This window comes from Pavona decussata, unplaced genomic scaffold, assembly GCF_977016875.1.
Source record: "Pavona decussata unplaced genomic scaffold, jaPavDecu1.1 SCAFFOLD_219, whole genome shotgun sequence".
Lineage (NCBI taxonomy): Eukaryota > Metazoa > Cnidaria > Anthozoa > Scleractinia > Agariciidae > Pavona > Pavona decussata.
Window position 1 is genome coordinate 363544 of NW_028145624.1, and position 23957 is coordinate 387500.

General features: G+C 39.2%; 1 protein-coding gene across 1 annotated transcript; it reads right to left on the reverse strand.

Annotated features, from left to right (window-relative positions):
- Positions 1-6468: 6468 nt before the first annotated feature.
- On the reverse strand, positions 6469-21493 carry LOC146459370 (TNF receptor-associated factor 2-like). Its single transcript, XM_085089610.1, has 9 exons — positions 20995-21493; positions 20018-20084; positions 19629-19733; positions 13526-13690; positions 11348-11425; positions 10723-10812; positions 9513-10373; positions 8759-8833; positions 6469-7897 (listed from the first exon to the last, which is right to left on the reverse strand). The coding sequence occupies exons 1-9, from the start codon at positions 21138-21140 to the stop codon at positions 7544-7546; spliced, it is 1941 nt and encodes a 646-aa protein (XP_084945736.1). The 5' UTR covers positions 21141-21493; the 3' UTR covers positions 6469-7543.
- Positions 21494-23957: the final 2464 nt, after the last annotated feature.

Here is a 23957-nt window from a genome sequence, read left to right on the forward strand (position 1 = left end):
CTGATAAAATAATTTAATGGCCATACATATCTTAGTGTTGTGATTTGTGGACATGTTTTTATTTGAGGAAGTGCCTTTGATATCATTTCTGGAAGTGTTTTGCAATTTGTGGAGGTGTTTTGTCTCTATGAGCCACCGTACCCTTCCCATCTTTAATAAAGATGATCGGAAGGGTACGGTGGCTCATAGAGTCATTTATAACATAGCGCGCGTGCATCCTAATGTAATTCCTATTGGCGTCATCATGGCACATTTCTCAACATATGCACGGCCGTGCATCCATCCGATGACGTGTGCAAGTCAGATGGGGGAAGCACGCGCGCGCTATGTTATTAAAAAACTTTTACAGAGAGACAACACCATATAAAAATGTATATTTATAAAATCGATCTTGAAGCCTAATGAAACGTTAAGATTAAACCAATATGAGAAATCATTTTCGCCTTTTTTTTTGTACAGAGAATTTTGTAATTAATTCAAGAAGCTAGAGTTGCTCTCGGCTACGCCTCGAGCCACTCTTACGCTTCTCTCGTGCTCTCCAAACTTCCCGCGTGCATCCATAACTCGATATACGCACGCTAAGCATGAACCAATTCTTAAATGTAAGGGGATGTAAGCTTATGTATGTATGTATGTATGGATGCATAATGCAAATAATTATAAGACTTCATTGAACATCGTGGTATTATAAAAGTACTGACAGATTTCGATTTATCTAACGTTTGAACAGCATTTGCTCGATCTAGTTCACTACCACTCTTACGGCAGCACAATAGTGTCAAGAAAAACGAGCGTATGAACGTAACTACGCGAACAAACTCAAGTTCTTTCAGCTTACATTTGGTATGTCTGATAAGATCACCAAATCACGAGACTCCGGCAAAACACCGGCCTAGAAATTGGCTGCAATTTGCAATCTAGCCGTATTTCAATTGAAGCTGAGGCTTCCACAAAGGCGGCGCCATTCTGTCAGAGCTAGAAATTTTCAAGCCTTAAAATGCTGATCGATGCCTCCACTAAACTCTGATTTTCACCTTATTTACCAGCAGCAACATACATTCTTCCGTATGCGAATGCCCTGCCATACGGAGCTTGAGCCTGCAGTACGACTTACCTACGAACTTACCTCAGGCCCCTCAGGCCGGAGGCAGAGATCGTGGGGAATCCGTGGGGACAGATTAAGGGGTCGGTCGTGGGCTTGTCTCGGGCTTGTCCGGATGGTCCGGATGATACGGGCCATCGTGACGTCACCTCCTGTGAAGCGCGGGATTTTGTCCGGTTTCGAAAATGGCGCTGGTGATTTTCTTGCATCAAACGACTTTTTTTCCAGCCAGGCTCCGGATGGGTTTTTGTTTCTTTTCTCGATATAGGTAAGTGTTCATTTATTTTCAACCATGAATTATGCTGAAAATATTGCAGTGAAAAGTTACGTTTACTTGCGCTGATCGGAAAAGCTGAGATTGTCCCCGCCAGAAAAATTACATCTCATTAATTATACAAAGTACTGGTGAAACTCGGGAGGAGGTCAAATCTTAGTGCAAACGTTTTAGTTGACATTAGTAGGTTATATTCAACTGTAAAAGTGATCAGTGCGTTTGTTTCGCCGAGTGAAAACACAGTGAAAATTAAAAGTTAGTGTTTTAATTGCAGAAACTTGACCTAAAGTTATAGAATTTGCCTCCAAGATTATTTAAATGATTGATAGATACAAAATGAAGATTCAAAGGAGCTTATTTTGATTTACCCATGCCATTTAACCTTTGTAAAGATGACTTCTGTTGAGCAACCTAGAATTTTGAAAAAGCTTGCAAAACGTGCAGACGCCCGAGGAAACCGAGTTGCTTTTGAACTGATCATTACTTTTTGCAAGAAATATCGCGAAATTTCACACCAAATCGCGTACTTCTGAGCTCAGTTTTCTGGCCAAACATATTCACAATCTCTCCACGGAGACATCCTGTCACGAAAATAAACTTTTCACCTGAAATGATCAACTTAACAAATCGAATGTTAAAATTAAAATTTTGTAAACAAAACCAAAGTAGAATTTCAGTTCGCGCACAAGTTGTGACTAAACAGGGAGCGGTGACTGTCCATGGCTTTCGCGCAAAGACATCTTTGCGAGGTAGGGAGAGGCGACATTTCGCTCGAGATGGCGCGTAAATCTTAGACTTTCTCAAAGTCGCTCGCACGCTTCTCACTGAATGGACCTGGCCTGTTGCGAAAAACTTCACCGAGCAATTTGCGAAAAGGGAGCTAGAAGGCATCACGCAAAAAAGTATCACGCAAAGAGACATAACGCAAAAAAGCAACACGCAAAGATCGAGGCAGCACGCAAAAAAGGCGTGATGCCTTTTTGCGTGTTGCTTCTTTGCGTTATGCCTCTTTGCGTGATGCCTGTTTGCGTGTTGGCTCTTTGCGAGTTGCCTTTTAGCGCTTTCCTTTTTTCTGCATGATACCTATATGATAGTGGCTTTTTCAGTATTTCTTGCTATTACCGTGGTCTTTCTTTTGCCTACTTTGACTCGCCCGTGGCACCGTGTTCATTTACTTAGCCTCCACGCCCCTCGCAGACGCTCTTCTGGCCCATTGTGGAGGAAAGGTTGCGTGACGAGCCAAACTTATTCATTCAGCCCCCGAGGAAGGTTTGTATTGCAAACCGAAATATCGGGCAAAAATTTGTTATTTATTTCAGTTATTCTAGCCTTTGTTGTTTGTTCGATCAAGCTCGTCACCACCGCCGTTGGGATCAGTCTGCCGTAATATTTTGTACTGGCAAACTAAGAGCGTCTGAGAGGGAGGCTGCATTTACTTGGTCATTGAGAACTACAAGCATTTGCATGGGAATGACTATAGCTGGAAAGACTGCCATAGTTCAGCTGGAATAAGAGGCATTTTAGTTTTCCACCTCACGTTATTTATTTATTTATTTATTTATTTATTTATTTATTTATTTATTTATTGCAAGTTGTCTTCCTCTTGTCTCGTAGAGATGCTTCGAGTGATACTTTGATCCTATTCTTTCCTTTCAAAAAATGGGCACAAATTCACTGACAACAACTTCAAGCTAAAATATAGCAAAATCTTCGTAATGTTGCGGTGTGATTGGTCAATTTTGCAGGCCGTATTTCACTCTGCGGCCTGCTAAATTTCAATAAGTTTCCTTTCCCACGCGCCTCAGAAATATAATAGATATCTTACTAACCTCCTTTTTTCGGTCCGTACTGTAAGTAACGGATCCTTGGCCCGCGCGCTACGCGCTTGGGTCATAAATCAAGGGGAAAAAACTCGGTCCGTAACTTACAGTACGGACCTCGAACTCGGTTAGTAAAAGGTATACACATAAGTCCCTATAATCAACAATCCAGGGACCCGTTTCTCGAAAGTCCCGGTAACTTACCGGGCCCGATAAGTGTCTTTGGTGAAAAATGTTACTTAACAGAAGTCAATTTTTTGTTAGCTTTGAATACCAAATTTCGAAATCTTATCATTCTATAAACACATTGGCCAAGTACCATGTCTGTAATCACAGTGTAATCGGCGAAAAAACATTTAAAAATATACTTACTGGGCCCGGTAAGTTACCGGGACTTTCGAGAAACGGGCCTCGGGTCTTGCACAAAATATTGCCTCTCACAAAGTGAGTTCCGGCTGCGGCTCAGTGATAGGGAAACAAACAATAAACTTAATAATTCATAATGCAGGCAACAACAGAAAGCTAAGAGTACATTTTTATTAAAATTCCTTTCATCAAGCAAACCACGGGGCAATTTATACCCATTTATACACCATTTCTCTACTACTTAATATAAAACATTTAAGAAAATGGTGTCGTCTCACAAAGGAGTGAGACTATTAATACTATTTTAGAACAACAACACGCTGCTAAAATCAGGGCCATAAAAGAAGTCACGGAATAGGTTATCTTGATTCAAGAAGAAAGCAGACAATTCACCAATTACTGGCTGCATGTGTCTCTGGGGATTGGAGGGGTGGAGGACTTACCATAATTTTTGGTTGGGGTGTGCGGCTCAGTTCCCCATTTCAGACCGAAATATGTACTTTTCTGGTAATCTTTTTCAGACCTAGCCTCTAAAATTCCAACCCACCATCACAACTGGTTTCTAGAATCCACACTTGTTTCTATAAAATCCATACACATTTTCAGACTTACAGACCAAAATGGTTAAAATCTACACCCTACTTCAGACCAAAACAGCTCAAAAGCCTTGGCACCGCACATACCTATACAGCTTATATATAGGAGAGTACCAACCCCGTGCCGTTTTGACTGAAACACATTCGTGCCCACATCTTGTAGCCATAGTGACTAGAGAATAATGGGATGTGCTTCCTTAAAAACCTTAACAAAAACAGAACATTGACCTGGAGAAGTCCATAAGCCCCAGAAATACACAAAACAACACTATCATCCTCTACATGGCCATTAAATTATTCTTAAGGTAACCAGCAAGATGATACAAGACTGGATCTAATAATAACTGTGGTGCTGCGTCGGTGATATAAGACTGAGATACTTACTCTAAATAACTGTGTATACGTACTATGGGCTAGTTCCTTTATTTAATTCACCCACTAGCAGGGTTTCCTCTCCTCTTAACATCGGGCCTGGGAGATCTATTAAATCTTACCCATTTATTTGAAAGCGCTCTAAATGCTCATGTTTTTGCCCTAGTTTTGTTAGAGAAATATTACAGGTACTGCATGGAGTTACATTTTGAAGCCACAAAAAATGTTGCCACAATGACAGAAAAATAAAGCCTTTCCAAAATAATATGTCGATATATCTACAGGCACCTGCAATTTATTTGAACTCACTGGAGAGACCATTTGGTTTGCAAATGGCACTGCAGTCCTTTCACAGACCAAAAATAATATTTTACTTCTCTCAGGGAGAAAGATGGTCTCTTCTTATGAGACCAGTCAACAGGGACGGTCCAGTTTCCAAGCGCTGGTCTCACCGCTATTTCTCTTGTAAAAATTTTGACGTTGACATGAGAAGCTGGGCTATATGAACACTCCACCCCGGTTACCGGTAGGAATAAAAAATGGCCTATAAAAGCCTTTGAGTGTTGAAAAACAAATTCAGTACCAAGAATGGAAATGGAGATTGCTAATGTTATGTGCATGACGTTTTTTATGTTCGGGTCTGTGGTTGCTTTACAGCTGCCAGATGATTTTGACAAACGTCCAAAGAGAGACAAGGCCAAAGTGAGGTAACCACGGTAACCAGGCTGAAATTTGTCCTTATTAATGGCTAGAAGACAAAATTTGCCCTGCTTGGCATCATATGAAGAGGTCCTGAGCAAGCCAAACTGACTGTTCACAGTCCCCTATTTTTGCGTGGGATTTTTGAGACTCATAGGCTTTGATCGAACTCCCACCGTCTTAGTTTCTAAAGGCAAGAGCAACCTGGGGAGAGCCAAGATGGCGGGAGTTTGATTGAAGAGTACGAGTCTTGAAAATCCCACGGGAAAAAATTGCACAATTACTTTTACGCTTGTAAGTGACTATTCCTTCGCTGTTTACAAAGTTCTGTTATTCTCCTTTTGAAAACTTACAAGCAAAGATTCTTTTGACAATTTTGTGGTGTTCTGTTTTTAAAAGAATTTGTGTTAAAACAAGGCTTAACTAGGGAATACCCCGCCACCCCAAAAGCTAGTAATCCTGAAAAGAGTGGCTACGTGGCTAAGCAGATACAAAGTGGTCAATAGCAACCCCTCCCCACAAGGAAAACCGTCAAAAATTAGAAGTGCATGACTGTATGACTATGACTTGTTCTTTGTGTGAGACCACCTAGCCGCGTAGCCACGTAGCCGCATAGCCACGTAGCCGTGTAGCCACCTAGCTGCGTAGCCACGTAGACCCTATAGTATTCTGGGGGATACGCAGCGTATCCACTCCTTTCAGGGTCACTTTTGGAGTGGCGGGGTATTCCCTAGTTAAAAACAAAAACAAGGTACTTTCAACATTCGCCCGCCGCCCGCCAGATGTCGAGAGTGGTGGAAGATGAGCTCAAGAAAGACTTGAGCTCCAAAGTAGAGGTTTTGGTGAGTAATATTTCAAGACATTTGAGAAGATATGAGACATTTGGGGTCTTTTTTAGGGTAAAATTTGTCTCTTAATTTGTCCGAACTTTTATTTCGAAAACGATCCAGCCAAAAACATTTTTTGAAGCCTAAAGAAGTTCGCTTTCATTTAGGAGTAGTGGGCAATGATTATCTTTGCTTATTATTCAGTTATATCGAAATTTGATTTTTCTCCCATACAAACCTCTGTAATTTTCGTCCACCATCTTTAAATACTGTTCTGGATGAAATATGATCGATGACTCGAATTTCCGGTAATCGGATTACCCTGCGAGCAGAGGCCCTTCGATCTTCCTAACTAGGAAGATCGAAGGGCCTCTGCTCGCAGGGTAACATTCGATAGAAAAACACTCAGAAATAAAGGTGTTGCAAATTCAGGAAATTTTAAGGACGGTGCGTCCTAATACAGAAGTATTTTTGCACAGTTTTTGACTATGTGGGGCATTTTTTAGGAATAATTAAGCAGCAATTATTAAAAAAAGCAGTAAAAAACAAAGCAATATATGGCGTTTTTTTCCAAACTCAAGCTTTGTTATCTCTTAAAAATGCATAGTTACCCCTAATCTTTTTTTTTTGGATGCCAAGAGCACTTGCAAAAGTTCTACTTTCTCCGCATAGTGTTCAACCCCACAAAAATATCCCTGTATAAGTAGGCACCACCCATAGGAAACCCGAGAATCTATCCTTAAAGCAATTTACAGGCTGATATGCAGTTAATTCACTTTCCCTACGTCTCTATTTGATCCCAACTTACCCCTAAAGTACTCTTTGAGGTACACTATAGAGCGGTATGAAAGTTGGTCAAAACACCTGGGCATGGTTGTTCGAAAGCCGATTAACGCTAATCCACGATTTAAAGTTAACCCAGATTTTTCGCTCACTCGTTAAAAATGTTTCTAAAAGCTAATTTCAGCCTAATGGTAAAGAACAGTCCACGCCAAAGCTGAGGGACAAAATTCTTTTAGAAAACGCTTTATTTATTCGTAATTAAACTTCAATCAAAGTTCCCGTTAACCCAGGATTAGTTTTATCGGGCTTTGAACATATGGGCCCAGGGGCCCGTTTCTCAAAAGTCCCGGTAACTTACCGGGCCCGATAAGTGTCTTTGGTGATAAATGTTTCTTAACAGAAGTCAATTTTTGTTAGCTTTGAATACTAAATTTTAAAATGTTATAATTCTATGAAAACAGTGGCCAAGTACCATGTCTGTAATCACTGTGTAATCGGCGTAAAAACTTTTAAAAGTATACTTATCGGCCCCGGTAAGTTACCGGAACTTTCGAGAAACGGGCCCCTGGAAACAAAGTCGTCTGAGGAGTTTCTTCAATTACTTAAGCTAAACTACTTATAGCAGTTATAACAGCAAGTGCACTCTCCATCCCTTTTGCATCGCTTAACGTACGGATGAGAAAGCACTGCAGTGTTTTGGTATGTCAAGCGACCCACCACTGGCCTTCCTCTTCTCCTTCCTCCTGTCCTTCCTCTTGTCCTTCCTCCTGTCCTTCCTCTTGTCCTTCCTCCTGTCCTTCCTCTTGTCCTTCCTCCTGTCCTTCCTCTTGTCCTTCCTCTTCTCCTTCCTCTTCTCCTTCCTCTTCTCCTTCCTCCTGTCCTTCCTCTTGTCCTTCCTCCTGACCTCCCTGAGGACCTCTTCCTTGTGAACACCTCCTTTGCTCCAACATTTGGCCACGCAAGATGTCAATTTCATTCCTGATCAGCACACATTCCATTCTCCGATCGTCAGGTATCCGTTGAATCTCAGCTTCGAGATATTCCTTATCCATCAACCTCTAAAGTACACAGAAAAAAACAGAAATTTGAAAAACTCTGACGTTTGAACAAGATTAAAACAACAACTGTTCTTACAACCCTCTACAAACAATGTGTACTTTAGACTACATTTAAAAATAAAATCACTTAAATTTTGAATATAAACCGTTCCGAAAACATACCCACACAAAATTAACAGACAAAAGGCTAGTTCTCGAAACATCAGCTCTTGAATTTCTTTACAGTGGCCAAATTACCTTATCAACTCAGCTGATAAAACCAAACATTTGTTTCCACTCCCCACCGACAAAGCACCTCAGTCTCCTTAGAAACCACCTCCCTTTTCTACCTGAAACGCAGAGTCCCCTATAGTGGTACGATTCCCCAAGGGTTTCGAAACAGTGATTGTCAACAGAAACTGGCGTGCTATTTGTAATGTCATCTGTGTATGGAAATTCAGAATTCCTTGAACACATTTTTAAACTCGCGAACCCAAGTAATAACTTACTGTCTTTCTCACATATTATGCACTGACGAAGGCAGCATTCTCGACACTTTATTGTTGCCTTTTTTTCCTGCTGTTTTTGGTGTTATTATTTTAATTAAAGGTACATTTGCGGAATAAGCTAAAATATCAACAGTACTGGAAAAATATTTTAGCAGAAGAATTGTAACATAAGACACTTCTAAGGTAGAGTTCTGTGATGTATTTGTTGCCATTAACTTTTTCGTTCCTTTAGACATTTTTTCAAGGCTTACTTACGGCGGAATAATTTTATTTTAGTTATTGTTTTTGTTTGTTTATTTTTTATTTTTTTTTTTTTTGCTCTTTTGAAATATTCATAATGGCGTAAAATGATGCACATATAAATCATAATTACCTTTTCTTCTAACTGCGCATGTCTGAAGGCAATCAATTCTTCCAATCGCCTCAGTTCCCGTGCTTGTGGATTACCCTACATGGGAATTTAAAAGCAAAACGACACCGGCCTATTTAATAGAGGGAAAGTAAAGACAAGCTTGCATACCCTTGTGTCCCTTGGAGTTGTGCCTGCTACAGTCCTGTACCCCTTGCAGCTCTAACCATTCTAGGATGGTCAAGGGAAAGACGAAATGGCACCTTCCAAATAATCTCAAACGCCAGTAATGGTAATTTACACATAACGATTTATCGGCCTGATCAGTTAGCATGGGTCAACTTACAAGTTACAACTTGTGCACCGATTTCTGTTGGAGTATGCACAAGCTTAAAACATCTATACACGAATTTGTAACTGAACGCAATTTGTTTTAAACAAAAAATATTTTGTCCAACGATGTGATAGAAAGATGCAAGCTTTATTATTCATTTATTTCATGTTAATGGTTATACCAATCCATTTTAAGTGCCTGCCTGATAATTTCTCTTCTTTGTAGCCTGCGAGCAAGCTCTCTATTAGGTCAGGTGTGAAAGGATATAGCAATAATCCTCTCGCGGCTGACTCTAATAGAGAGCTTGCTCACAGGCTAGCCTATTTGTAATTATGCTTATTGTTCACTTACGCTTTGTGTTGAGTTTATTCATTCAAAGTGATCCCTGCATTAAACAGTATTAGACACGTGTGAGGTACAGTAGATTGAGCAATACAAACATACCCGGTTCTCAATGGTATCCACGGTATCCACAATTATCCTCAGAAACATGGTGTCATGTCGCACATAAGCGTGGTTATTCAATTCAGTCAAGGAGCAGAACATGGGGAACCCACTGGCGATATTTATCTCACTTCGCGGCCTCTGGAAGGATGAGCTGAAGGCGTCGATCACGTGTTCCACATTATCCTGATCCATCAACATGAATGTGACCTTCTGTCTGAATGGCCAGCGGAGTAATGCATCGTACTGTCCACGCATGACAACAAAGAACACTGAAATGTGTGTTCCTTGCCCCATGGCATCTCCGTTCAGATAAATCCGTGCACACATCTTGTAGCCATAGCGACTAGTAAAGAAGCACGGACTGTAGAAAGACACCTGCTGACCACTGACGGCTTCGTTTCGTCTTCGTGCATATTCAGTGATCTTCCATATTAACTGACCGTCATAGCTTGAAAACTCCTGTTGTCTAACGTACTCCTCTAAATCAGCTAGGGTAACATTTCTAAGAGCCAGTGTATGTTCAATAGAATCGATCCTTCGCTCCAATCTCCTGATGGTTTCTTGTAAAGCATCAACTTGCCGCCTGACGGTAGCCGCGTCTCGTTTTGCCTGTTCTATTATGCGGTTAGTCTCCACCAAGAGCTTTTCGAAGTCCGCATCTTTGTTCTCAAGGTTCGTCAGTCTTCTGGTAATATCGGTATTCGGTAAGTTACCTTCCGTATCAGGAAGACGTTGGCTGGATGGTGTTGCATCCGATATATTCATAGAGGCCAGTTTTCTCTCTAAGGAGGTGATCCTCTCACTGTGTTCTCGAAATTTTTCTTGCTGATTCCTCATTGCCTCCGCGTTTAATCGCATCTGATTAAGGAAAAAAAATTCGGATCCTGGTCAGTGTTCATCCTTTCTTTCTCTAAGGCTTGTTATTGGAATTTTGGACAATTATCCTTCAGTTTGTTTTTTCGATATGGGACCTTACGGGACCTCTGCCCATTAGATACAAAGTCGGGTAGCAGAACTCAGAGGATCAATGGTAATCGGATCCAAAGAGAGACATATTGGATACCACTTCACATAGAATATGGAGAAGTTTCAAAACTTCCTTTATAAACAACTTTTTGCAAGGTAAACTGAAAACAGCATTGTACCTGCCAACATCAGCTCTAAAGCTAAACCTTTAATTTGCAAACTTACTCCGTTTCAAACTTACCTGTTTTTTGGAACAGCCAATCTGTGAGAATGGACAAGGACCCTGTACTCCCTCGCAGTCTCCAATAATAGGGTTCTGATGATCCACCAGCTATAAAAGTACAAAAAGTGGTATTTTTGTCTACATTCACTTTACCACTCTTCAGGAACCAGAATTTTCCACAATCCTCTGAATGGAGGCGTGTGTTGACCGTTCGTATCTCTTTCCTGACACGAACCTAAGTTCCTTTTCGCGTGCTCATACGTGAATAAAGGGTGCTTTCATTTTTCATAAGGTCGGCCGACCAGACCAGGCAGTCCACAAAGGGAATGTACAAATTTGAAGGACTGGTTATATGCTTGTCCTTTGGATTTCTTCAAAATAAAGCAACAATTTTTAGAATGATCTTATGGAAATCTGCTGCCTTAAAAGTGACTGATAGGTATGTTCAGCCAATTCTGGGGGACAAAAGGACAGCGCCCTATGTCACGCATGACCTATAACATGGCATCTCATTTCTGGAGTGAGTTCACAAAAGAAAAGTGTTAGTGTAAGGAAACTATGTGTAAGAGGAACAAATGAGGGGCTCATAACAAACTGCATCATCTCTGTCACAAATTCTCTCTGGGAATACACCCACTCTTACCTTTCCACGAGGAATTCCCTCTTTACTGCATTTGTCACACACAACTGGATATGCTGGGCATTCATTCTCTTGATGAAGCTACAAGAAAATCAAAACAATAATCATTAGCATAATTCTGGTAGATATGTAAAACTTAATTTAGGGTGGAGGATAAAAGCTCGAAAGCAAGCTGGCTTGTGGAATAAAATGTTCACTTTGACGACCACACCAGCCATTCTGTTTGGTTGTCCTGTCTAAATAACTGCAATTTACTGCATGCAAATATCTGCTGCTAAGACCTTCTTGGTAAAAATGTAGCCAATCAGGGTCTGTCGAGATGGAGTATCCCTATGGTATCAAGTCACATCAGCATTGTTTTGGACAATTCGTTCTTGTTTTTTGCTGACATTGACATTTCTATTTTTCTATTCTTTATTGTTGTATTTTACGTTTTAGCCATGTGCGCACTTAGCCCTGCACCGTGCAAGGACTGGGCATTAATTTATAATTTAAGTCGCGCGTTCCACGTGCAAGATGGCGTGGAGAGTGGCGTAGACAGTTTTTGAGATTTTTGCTTTTTGCCTTAAAGACAGCTTTTGCTCTTTTTTTTGGAAAAATAGTGTTTTGTGCTTTCAGTCTTGTCGGAAGCGATTGCGTTTAAAGCCAAGAAATCGTCAAAAACAAGCATCAAACATGAAATATCTTGCTGTGGACTGGTGCTCCCGTCGGGCTTTTCAGTGATAATTTACAACGCTGTGTGGAGGTCTTTGCCAGACTGCTTGTGGTGCAGTTTGCAATTAATGAAGTGATTTTTTTTTTAATTGATAACAATTTTTATTTGCCTTACATGACTGCACATTTACAATACTGAACGCTACTAACATTTCTTACAATACTCACAATACTTAACACAATAACTATATCTACATCGTTAACAATACTTATTATACTTACAATACTAAAATAACTTACATTTTGTCCATCAAAAAAAAATAATAATAATAATACACTTATTTGAGTCTAGGCGGGGAATAGATTGTAAATAGATAGAAGCAACAATAATAGTAATACGGGATGGTGTGATAGAAGTGCGACCATGTCAGACTGTGCCAGAAATAAATTTTTTAATTAATGAAGTGATGAGTTATAAATGCCCCCTAACGTAAATGTAAATTTGAGATAAACTCTAGGGGTGGTCACTGCCAGAGATTTGTTACATCCCTAGTGGTTCTCTTACGTCTACAGAGTCTGATAAGGTGAATGTATTGTGAGAGGGGGCCTACGGTTTTTCGCCCTTATCCAAGAAGATTAGAAATTCTAACCATTTGCAGATCTTAGAGCAAAGGCACGTTTTTCCTCAGTCATTTAAAGACCCTGAGTATTGGTCTGGCCGGGAATTGAACCTGGGCCTACCACCCCTCAGTCTGGTACTCAACTAAATTTTTATTTTAATTTTTTTATTTAGTTTATTTGCCACACACAATTAAGTTATAATGAGTTAACCAGCATCACTGAGAAGTTACGATCACAGCACTCAAGAAGGGTTCTTGGTAGCTTAAAAGAGGGTTTCTATTCGGCACTCGTGTTCTTGTGCAATCGTGATACGCTGTTTTGAATGCCACTCAATAGGATATAACTGATTCACACGGGGGATCCATCAGAGAAACACGTAGCCGCTGTTGAAGTTTGAGCCGACAAGAAGGTCTCAGCTTCTCTGTTATGGTCGACATAACACAATTTTTGGCACAAGTGATTCAACTGGAAAGTGACAAGGCCCAACTCTCTAGACTGAGAAGCTATTGCTAAAGCATGAATCTGTTGGTGGAATAAATGTTATTTCAGAGAATAGGAGAAAGCTTGCGAGAAAGGTCTTGCAATAGAAATGACATGAAGAGACGAGAAGAGAAAAGTGCGAGAGTTTTCACCTTTTATAATTATTCCCATTTTTTACCCTTTGCCGATAAGTTCCAACCTACTTACAACCACTACAAGTGACAGTATAGCAAACACAAAGTTTGAACTACACTTGTCTTTTTTCAAGGATTATTTATCAAAAAGAATAAAACAATTTAAAAATGTACACCAAAATAAAATTTTAAAGAAGAACAAAAGTAACAACAATTTCATCCTAAAGCGTGTTTTAAATTAAGCCACCTTCATTAAGCTACATCGCCAAATAAAAGTCGAGATCTACTGTACCGTCATTCTGTTGAAGAGTATCTGAGCATGACAAAGTTCACACTCTACCAGCCAATACAAGTATTTATTTTCCAAGTGCTCAGGGAGTAGAGTCTTTTTCACCATCATCCCGCACTCAGGATGTACACAAGGAACTTTCAGGTATTCACAGCTGCTAGTGTGGTCCTGTAAAGCGACAAAATTAAATCTTATTATAAAATAGCCAGGGTCAAGCAAGCACTGTGATTGGTCAAACTGAGTTCTGTATAACTCCACAAAGCACGAAGCATACGTATGGTGCGTGCATTATAATTGTACATATGCACGGAGCACACGTCAGATTTTTTGCCTGTGAAAAATCTGAGAAATTCAGAGACAGAATGCGCTGTCACTCCAGCGATTCGCAAAGAACAGTCTCTTGTACCGATGTTTCCAGACTTTTAATTAACTTGAACGTGTCTCTCAACACCTTAAAACTTAAACTTGACTTGTAGTTAACTTCTTGAACTTGTTTACGACGAGACGAAAAACTAAAACAGTTTGACTTTTTACTTGATTGCGCGCGCTGTCGCGTGCCCTGTCGTGATCGGCAAGAGCGCGCGCTATTAAATTACACGTTATCTCGCCTAAGGAGAAACTTGATGTTGATTCATTAAAATTTGCACTTGTCTGAGGAGTTGCGATTGTTTATATTTTATAAAAGAAATAAAAAAACTTGTTCCTCGTGCATTGTTGAGTTATATAAGCACTTGGGAATTTTTAAGAACACTCGAGAAGTGCAGAGAGGCACTCGCCTACGGCTCGTGCCTCTCTGCACTTCTCTCGTGTTCTTAAAAATTCCCGCGTGCTTATATAACTCAACAATGCACTCGGCGCGTTTTTTATTTCTTTAATATTGCAACCAAATTATCAACCACCTTGAGTCCAATGCTTTCATACTTCTGGTTTTTGCCGGCCCACTTTGGAGTCTGTAGGCTGGTTAACATACTCAAGACTATTTAACGAAACAAATGACGCGAATTATATTATTTCCCTTTTGGCTCACTTTAAAAGCTACATTAGTACAATAATTCCCTAATTATTAGGGAAGTGAACAACATTACTACACTACCTGTCTATAGATGGTGGTCTCTGCCTACATCCCCTTCCTCAACCTCAACAGATGGTATCTTATTGCATAGCCACCCCTATATCCAGCAGTACAAAATGACATTCAACCCTCACTTTTCTTGTTTATCTAGAAATCCTTACTTTTGCTAGCTGGATATTTTTGTGACAACTCAAACTTGAAAGCCAATAACAGGCCCCGGTTGTTCAAAGAGCGGATAACTTTATCCACTGGATAGGCCTATCCACCGGATTTTTGTGTGCCAGATCAGAGGAGAGAGAGATGAAGTCTCTCTCTATAGCATTGCAGCTTTAATATTAAAATACGAAGGGAAAACTTCTGATATGTTTTAATATAGCTTTTAAACTTTAGGATTAAGCCCATATAAGAAGTTAATTTGTTTGTAAAAAACCGTGTCACTAGTAGCACTAGTGAAAATAACTGAACCATACGGATTTATATGGGAAGGGACAGACAGACGGAAAGAGGAGTGAACATAAGGCTGAAACCAATAGGGCCATTGAGAGACTAACCGAATAATCAGACAAAAAAAAACCCATGTATACTAGCCGAAATGAACAAACCACATGACCGAAAGTCGACCCAGCCCCATAACCGAAAGATCAGCATAAGAAGCCAATTGCACGGTTATAATTAGTTTGAAAAGGGCTATTAGTGTGTATCTCTTATTAGAGTTTTAATTTTCAGTCCTCTGTACATATAGACATTAGATATGACCGCACGACCGAAAGAACAGCACCAAATGCCAATTACACGGTTGTTTTTTGAATTGAGGGTTTCTTCGTAATGTTTTCATACAGCTTTTAAATGGTTTAATTTTATTCTTTATAACATGTTTATGCCCATGGATAGCAAAAAGAACTGGGCAAGCGGAGGAACAACTGAACAAACCAGAAACGCAAACGAACGAACAAACGGAAGCCCGAGCGAACGAACATCCAAACGGGCGAACGGATGGCCGAATGATCGAGTTAACGAACAAACGGTCCACCGAGCGCTCGCCGGTAAAAACGAACGAACGAAACACCGAGTGAACGAACCCGCGAAACGAGATGAACAGCTGAACGACCGAGTGGACAGCTCTTTTGTTTATAGCCATAGGTGTTTATATGCATCGATTTTCTGATATTTTAATTCAAACTTAAAATGCTTATCTTTTCGGAACGAGTGAGAAACGACGAGCTTTTGTTCAGTTATTACTTAATGTTAGGTAATTATTAAAAACTTCATGCACGTATTTTAGTGAGCTCACCAAAAAAATAATAAAGAAACAGCATAGAGTGACTAAAGCAAAATAAAGCTACGTCTGCTCAGAAGGTCTGTCAATCTCGTCAGGGGCACAGTGAACAGACCCGGTAGAGAGTTCAAAAAATGCCAAACATCGAAAACCACGAAGGAAATATGAAAACATCTTAGCGAGGGAGAAAATTATGAACAAGATGCCTGCTACACTGGCATTACGCGTGATGCTGGGGCTGATTCATTTATTCCAACTGTATGCTTCGCCGATTGATAAAACTATCCTTGCTAATGGAATAGTTTGAGTCACGACGATCGCGTTACGGTGTTTGCCTTGTGTTACGCTACTCAAGGTTTCAAGGGAAATTGCGGGAATTCCATTGCGATAACGTAAGCTTCTCAATGACCTCTTTTCAGTCTCGCGTCGTGGTCTAAGACTGTCAAACAAAGCACGATTCCTTCGCCATGAACTCACCAATTTCCACCGTTTTAAATGTCGGGTGCTTCTTAGAAGTTATTCTTTCGATTTGCCGCTTCAAAATGGTGAAATTGATGTTTGAAAACGGCACACTTGAGTCCAGAATATGTTATAAACAATATGGCGCCACAATTTAATGCAGTTTTAATGAAGAAATCAAATGATGCGTTGACGTCACACAGGTAAGGGTGAGTGGGTCCCCTCCCTAGCGATATAAGCGACAAGAATGGATTTTGATTGGCCTGCTGTTGTTGAAGACAATCAGAACAATACATCCCGAGTGGGAGAGGGGAGAGTTTAATGAATAAATTAATGTACCGATTTGCAGCTACGAGGAAGAAAAAAAAAAAAAAAAAAAAAAAAAGAAATCGACCCGTTTTTAGACACGGTATGCCCCCTCAGGGCATTCCGCGTAAAAACAAGATGCCTGCTAAACTGGCATTACGCGTGATGCTGGGGCTGATTCATTTATTCCAACTGTATGCTTCGCCGATTGATAAAACTATCCTTGCTAATGGAATAGTTTGAGTCACGACGATCGCGTTACGGTGTTTGCCTTGTGTTACGCTACTCAAGGTTTCAAGGGAAATTGCGGGAATTCCATTACGATAACGTAAGCTTCTCAATGACCTCTTTTCAGTCTCGCGTCGTGGTCTAAGACTGTCAAACAAAGCACGATTCCTTCGCCAGGAACTCACCAATTTCTACCGTTTTAAATGTCGGGTGCTTCTTAGAAGTTATTCTTTCGATTCACCGCTTCAAAATGGTGAAATTTCCGTTTGAAAACGGCACACTTGAGTCCAGAACATGTTAACAATATGACGCTACGATTTAATCGGGTTTTAATAAATATATCAAATGATGCGTTGACGTCACACAGGTAGCGCTGAGTGGGTCCCCTCTCTCGCGATATAAGCCACAAGAATGGATTTTGATTGGCTTCCTTCTGTTGAAGACAATCAGAACAATACATCCCGAGTACGAGAGGGGAGGGTTTAATGAATAAATTAATGTACCGATTTGTAGCTACGTGGAAGAAAAAAAAAAAAACAAGATGCCTGCTACACTGGCATTACGCGTGATGCTGGGGCTGATTCATTTATTCCAACTGTATGCTTCGCCGATTGATAAATCTATCCTTGCTAATGGAATAGTTTGAGTCACGACGATCGCGTTACGTTGTTTCCCTTGTGTTACGCGACTCAGACTTTTACCGGAAATTTTTCAAATTCCATTACGATAACATAAGCTTCTCAATGACCTCTTTTCAGTCTCGCGTCGTGGTCTAAGACTGTCAAACAAAGCACGATTCCTTCGCCATGAACTAACCAATTTCCACCGTTTTAAATGTCGAGTGCTTCTTAGAAGTTATTCTTTCGATTCACCGCTTCAAAATGGTGAAATTTCCGTTTGAAAACGGCACACTTGAGTCCAGAACATGTTATAAACAATATGGCGCCAAATTTAATGCAGTTTTAATTAAGAAATCAAATGATGCGTTGACGTCACACAGGTAATGGTGAGTGGGTCCCCTCCCTCGCGATATAAGCAACAAGAATTGATTTTGATTGGCCTGCTGTTGTTGAAGACAATCAGAACAAAACATCCCGAGTAGGAGAGGGGAGAGTTTAATGAATAAATTAATGTACCGATTTGTGGACACGAGGAAGAAAAAAAAAAAAAAAAAAAAAAAAAAAGAAATCGACTCGTTTTTAGACACGGTATGCCCCCTCAGGGCATCCCGCGTAAAAAAAAGAAATCGACCCGTTTTTAGACACGGTATACCCCCTCAGGGCATCCCGCGTAAAAAAAAAGAAATCGACCCGTTTTTAGACACGGTATGCCCCCTCAGGGCATCCCGCGTAATAAATTCAGAGTGAATCTCTCTACCACACGTTTCAAACTGCGGCACCACAGCTGGCCCTACGTACCTGAGCTGACAAGTATCATTCTATGCAGTTTCAGCAAATTATAAACTTGTATTTCTTTGTACCTGAGTGTCCGGCGTCTGCAGAAGAACAGTTCTTATTTTGCATTATTACAGCTGGCTGGACTAAGTCTTTTCGTAGATGAAACAACTTGGAAATGTAAAATGTAGATAAAACAGTTTTAAAGTTTGTTGATCTAACCGGGCTCGCGACATTATTTGAACACGACGTTTTATTCAAACGGCAACGTCATACCCTAGTACCCAGACTATCTCGAAACTGAGATTGATTGTTAGCGCGCGCGCTTTTAATTTAGTGAGAGAGCGAAAGAATGCCATAGTTAGCGGTGTAGTTTAGTTCTCCTTGTTAAAAACTATGCTGAACCCTTGTACCGTTAAAGAGTTAAATGCAATGTAAAAATATCTTTGATGGTTTAAGTGGAAAAATTGATGACAAGAAGTCAATGATACTGAAAGCCTTGATATTATGGTAATAATGCTTTATTGTTTTCAATTATTTCTTAATTCTATGTTAAATCTGCTCCTAAGTTTAGAACCATGAAAATGACTATAAGCGAACAATGCTGGGCTTTCGCCGCTACATTTTATCCGCCGGATAAAAAGTTATACGACCTACCTTGACATGGATAACTTTATCCACTGGATAGCGGCTGGAAAGCGCTATCCAAGCTTCGAACAACCGGAATGACGCAAGTGGATAAATTTTATCCGCTGGATAGCGACTTATCCAGTGGATAAGACTTATCCGCCCTTTGAACAACCGGGGCCTGGCCACGAATGTCCATCATTATCCACCCGTACTCTCATGAATAAGTTAAACGTACCAAGCATGATTAAAAACGCCTTTTTATGGCACACTCTTTTTTTGCTTTCTTCTTCGCAGCATTTTCAATGTGCTCAAATGAAATTTGAAGATGTAATTACTGTCACAAAGAAAGTGGCTTCTGCTCTTGAGAGATGAAGTGCATTAAAGGAGGTTGGGAGAGCTATTTACAACCCAAGCAGAGACTTGTATACAGCTGTTTCGACAAAGGTTGTCCGAAAAAAGCATAAAAGCGTACGCGGCAATGTCGAAAGTAGTCTGGCAAATACCCAATAAATTTCAATAAAAACTCATGGAATCCATAGTGCCTTGACCGTACGGCGAAGACTTCAGATGGCGGGCAATATGGATTCTGAGCTTTTATTGAAATTTATTGAGTATTTGCCAGACTACTTTTCGGCATTGTCGCGTACGCTTTTACGCTTTTTTGGACAACCTTTGTCGAAACAGCTGTATACACTTTTCCGTCTTCTTCAAGGATTACTTTATTCTCTGTAAACGTAATACCTCCAAGTGTCTGACTTGTCCTTTCCATTGACACCCGTCTTTCATAAACGTGCAATGTACAACGATAGCAAATACTTCACGTCGCAGTAAATTGTCTGCAAAAACCTAGGGAAAGATGACGAAATTCACTTTTAGTTAATGACTGTTTAAAACGCATTACAGGAGATCTATGTATTTAGGAATGAAATCATATAGTAGACTGTTATTAGAAACAAGGCTATGTTATTTTTTTATCATTATTATAGTTTCGCGCAGTTCGGCACGAATACAATCGTCACATACAGTATTGGTGATGCCCGAACGCATCTCGCACCTTCCACCTTTTTCCAAAAATACTGAACGCAGAGATTTTTGATTTGATCTACTCAACAATTTAATTTAAAAAATACCTCATTTAAACGAAGTTCTTGTTTATCGACCGGGCAAACCATGACCACTGGACCTAAGTCTCTGGAACTGAATGGAGAATATCATTCACTGATTTTTATGGAATAGTTTGTATTGTGATGATTGCCGCTACTGGGGGCTGAGGATAATATCATCATGTACATTATTGAATAATACATGTAAAACTGGAAACAGAGAGTTAAAAAAAATGGCAGCAACAAGTGAAATCACAGAATTTGCCAAACAAAATGACATACACACAAGACATACAATTATATACATATACTTTAATTATGTAAAGAAAACGTGGCGAGGAGACCCAAAAGAAATTAGCTACTTATGCAGCATGTGATTAGGCCTCCTTTCTATTTGTCAGAACTGGCCGGCTAGTTCAATAATTTCGCAAATGGAATGCAACAATTTGAATGGCAGTAACTGCTTATACGCCACCTTAATTTTTTTTTAATAATTTGCTCCAAATAGACCTATTCGGCTAACGCAATGTTGCACCCAATTCAAATCCTTCGGGCATAAAATGTTTTGTTCTAAGCATTTCCATATCATTTAAGTGTGAATGCTACATTATCACGCAAATGCAATAAAAAAGAATCTTAACCCAGGGGGATCTAAATTGGGTACAACATTGGGTTAGCCGAATAGGTCTATTGGTGTACAGTACCCTCTGACTATGCTGTTTTGGATAATTTGATGAGTCACTAGTCCTTCAAATAATTGGTACATTCCATTTTCGGACCGACCAGTCTGGCCAGCCAGTTCTAGTAACAAATGGTAAGCACTACAAGTAAATATAAAGGGCGATGAGTCTTGGGAGGGGTTTAGTTTTTGCGATGGTTCTTGATAACCTCTAATCATTTAGGAGTAAACTGTGAATGCTGGGATTGAAAGAGTTTTAGGCTTAATGTTACACAAGCCATTTTTCCTAAGAATGATTTAGGTATAAAAATAAATTTAGACTTACTGAACAAGATTTCCCAAGCATGACTGGCAATAAGAGTGTCCACAGCTTGTCTGCATGGCCTCTCTCAACAACAACTTACAGAAAGTACAAAAGTACATATTGTCAATTTTCGCCTTGTCAGGATCCGCTAGTTGGTATCCAGGCATGTTGATGTCGATAGTCCTTTGTTACAAAGTATCCAAAAATGAGTGAAATTAACGCAGTCAAAAGGTCATCAATAAAACTTTGTGCATCCACAAAGTTTACTCCGCTGACTTTGTTCGTCGTCTGGAATCACTGTCGACCAAGGTTAACTGAAGGATAGGGAAAAAAATATATTTTTTCATTATATGTGGCCAGAGGTAAAACATCAGGCAAGCAAGCAGGTTTGGACTGCTTTACTTCAAAGATCATCAGTTAAAGCCTCAAACACTGTTCAAAGCGGTTAAGAACTCTCTGTCTACAAGACACTTCAGAAAGAGTTAAGACACACTGTTATTGGGTATTCAGATAGACACTCGCCATTGTATTACTTACCCCTCCACCCCCCCCCCCCCCCCCCCTTGAGAGTGTCTCAGCCTTTTGCAACTGCTTGTTAAATGAGTTACTTTGTAGATCCATAAAATGAAAGGTCACCGGAGCAATACTGAGGAATGTGATTATCTTGGACAAATCAACTATAAATTGGGATGAAGGTAAGTTCAGAAATGACTAAATCAACTCATACAGCATGAGGCATTTGAAGAGCTCATTTGCACACTACTATTGGACATTTGCCAATGAGTTTGTTTTCATTAAGCAAAATAGCATTTCACGGCAAATTTCAATGCTAAGACATTCTTAAAATACAGTAAGCCAGAGAAAACATTTGGTACTTTTCAAAAATCTGACGACGTTTTGACGTTACTTCAGAACATTTTCAAGTCAAAATGGAATGGAAAGTGCAAAAATATAGATAATAAAACAATAGTAAAACAACAGTGAAACCTGATATGACACCTTTCTGTCATCGCTGTGCTAGTAACATTTCTTTCAACAATTTTTGTTAGCTTTATATACCACAGAATACAATGATTACAATACTAAACACTACTTACACTAATAACAATCTGATTTGCAGTACTAACAATACTTACTAAACTTACAATGCTAATGATGTTTACTATACATGTACTTACAATACTAACAATTACAAAGCTCACAATACATATGTACTTACATCAACCTGCACTAATTACAATACTAACAATATTTACAAAACTAACAATATCAAACATATCAACAAAAAAAAATAGCAATTTGCTAACGTAATTAAAAACCTACGCTACTTTTTAACAAAGAATGTACAAGTATTTGTCATTACAGATATGTATGATTATTACTAGTCAGATTAATGTAGTCTGCAAATTGGAACATTTTTTTATTAATCCCATTAGTATACAGGAAGTACAGTGTATTTTCCTATGATCAGGAGATTGAGGGTTAATGAAAAAGCCGACCAGTCATTTAACACACCGTAGATAATTTCTTTTTCTGAAAGTGCAGTTATTTTTTTGTGTGGGACGAGTTCAATTGATACATTTTGCCCCAAAACAAACTAGCTATCACACATGTGGAGAATAAATGCATGATAGTTTGCTCAATATTGATACAATAAGGGAAATAGGGTTTTTTTATATATAGAATGTTATTTGTATAAAGGACATGAATAATCTTATATAATTTAAAAGACAGATAGCTTTACTTCCCATTGTTACCTAAAGAGGAAGGAAATAAATGCATTTTTGTTCTTGTGCGTTAAAGCTGAGTTCTGTTAATCTTTTTTCGGCAGTAGGAGGAGGATACTGTTGTCTATCAATCAAGTTTTAATAGATAATTTTGCATATAAGCTTGTTGATTTCAGTTTGGGTGTTTTCAGTAGCACGACATTGCTCTTCCTTTTTCAAAGTCGCCTTCAACTGACTTGATATAGCCGAAATCAAACTATAGTATTGTAGAAAGTTACATTTCATGTTGAACTTATTACTCGGAAGCGAGTTAAGTTCTCGTTCGCGTTCTTTTTTATTTATTTATTTTTTTTGTGTGTGTGTTGCGATTGTCCAAGAGATAACGCATAAGACTTCGTATATAATAATAATAATAATAATAATAATAATAATAATAATAATAATAATAATAATTTATTACTTATATTGCGCCTTTTCTATACAACATTTAAAAGTGCATCCGGCAATAGTATATAACTTAAAATAACTTATATAACTGGAAAATTCACTGCGATGATCACTTCTCACTTTCATCTATATCCGCAGTTCATATATGAATTATTTCATATACTTTACATCGTATATAACTTAATAACTAAACTTACACCTATAATATGACCACATGACGTGTCACATACAGGATGGCGGATGCAAGACTAAAAATATGACTTTGGCATTCATAGAGAGAAGTATCTCGAAAATTCTTAATTACTCCTTTAAATCAGCTCTGTCCAGAATTGTAAATATCCGGACTTGAACAGTGATGACAGAAAACGGTTGCAAAAGTTTGCGTTTTAATACAATGTCGGCGATCACTACAAGATTTGGTAGAATGGAAAGCGTAGAACACCGAGATTGCCAAAAACCGCAAAAAGTAAGGCGATACTTGGTTAGTGCTTACGAAGCACATTTTTGTTCAATGGCCCATGATGAACGATGAAAACATTCTCAGAAACATGAGTCTGCTATGGGTTAGTCGCAACTACTCAACTACATGCACCAACTATACGTAGTTTGATAATCAAGTACTTTAAATAGCATTTTTAAAATTGATGTAAAGAATTAAGAATTCTAAAAATAAGCCAAAGTCCACCAACATGAATCTCCGCGGACTAGTGAGCAATTAACTTTCTGAATTAAATCATTGTTTTATCTTTGACAAGGCAGCAAAATATTGTTGTAACTAGATGACACCAAAATCGAGTCTTCTAATGTCCT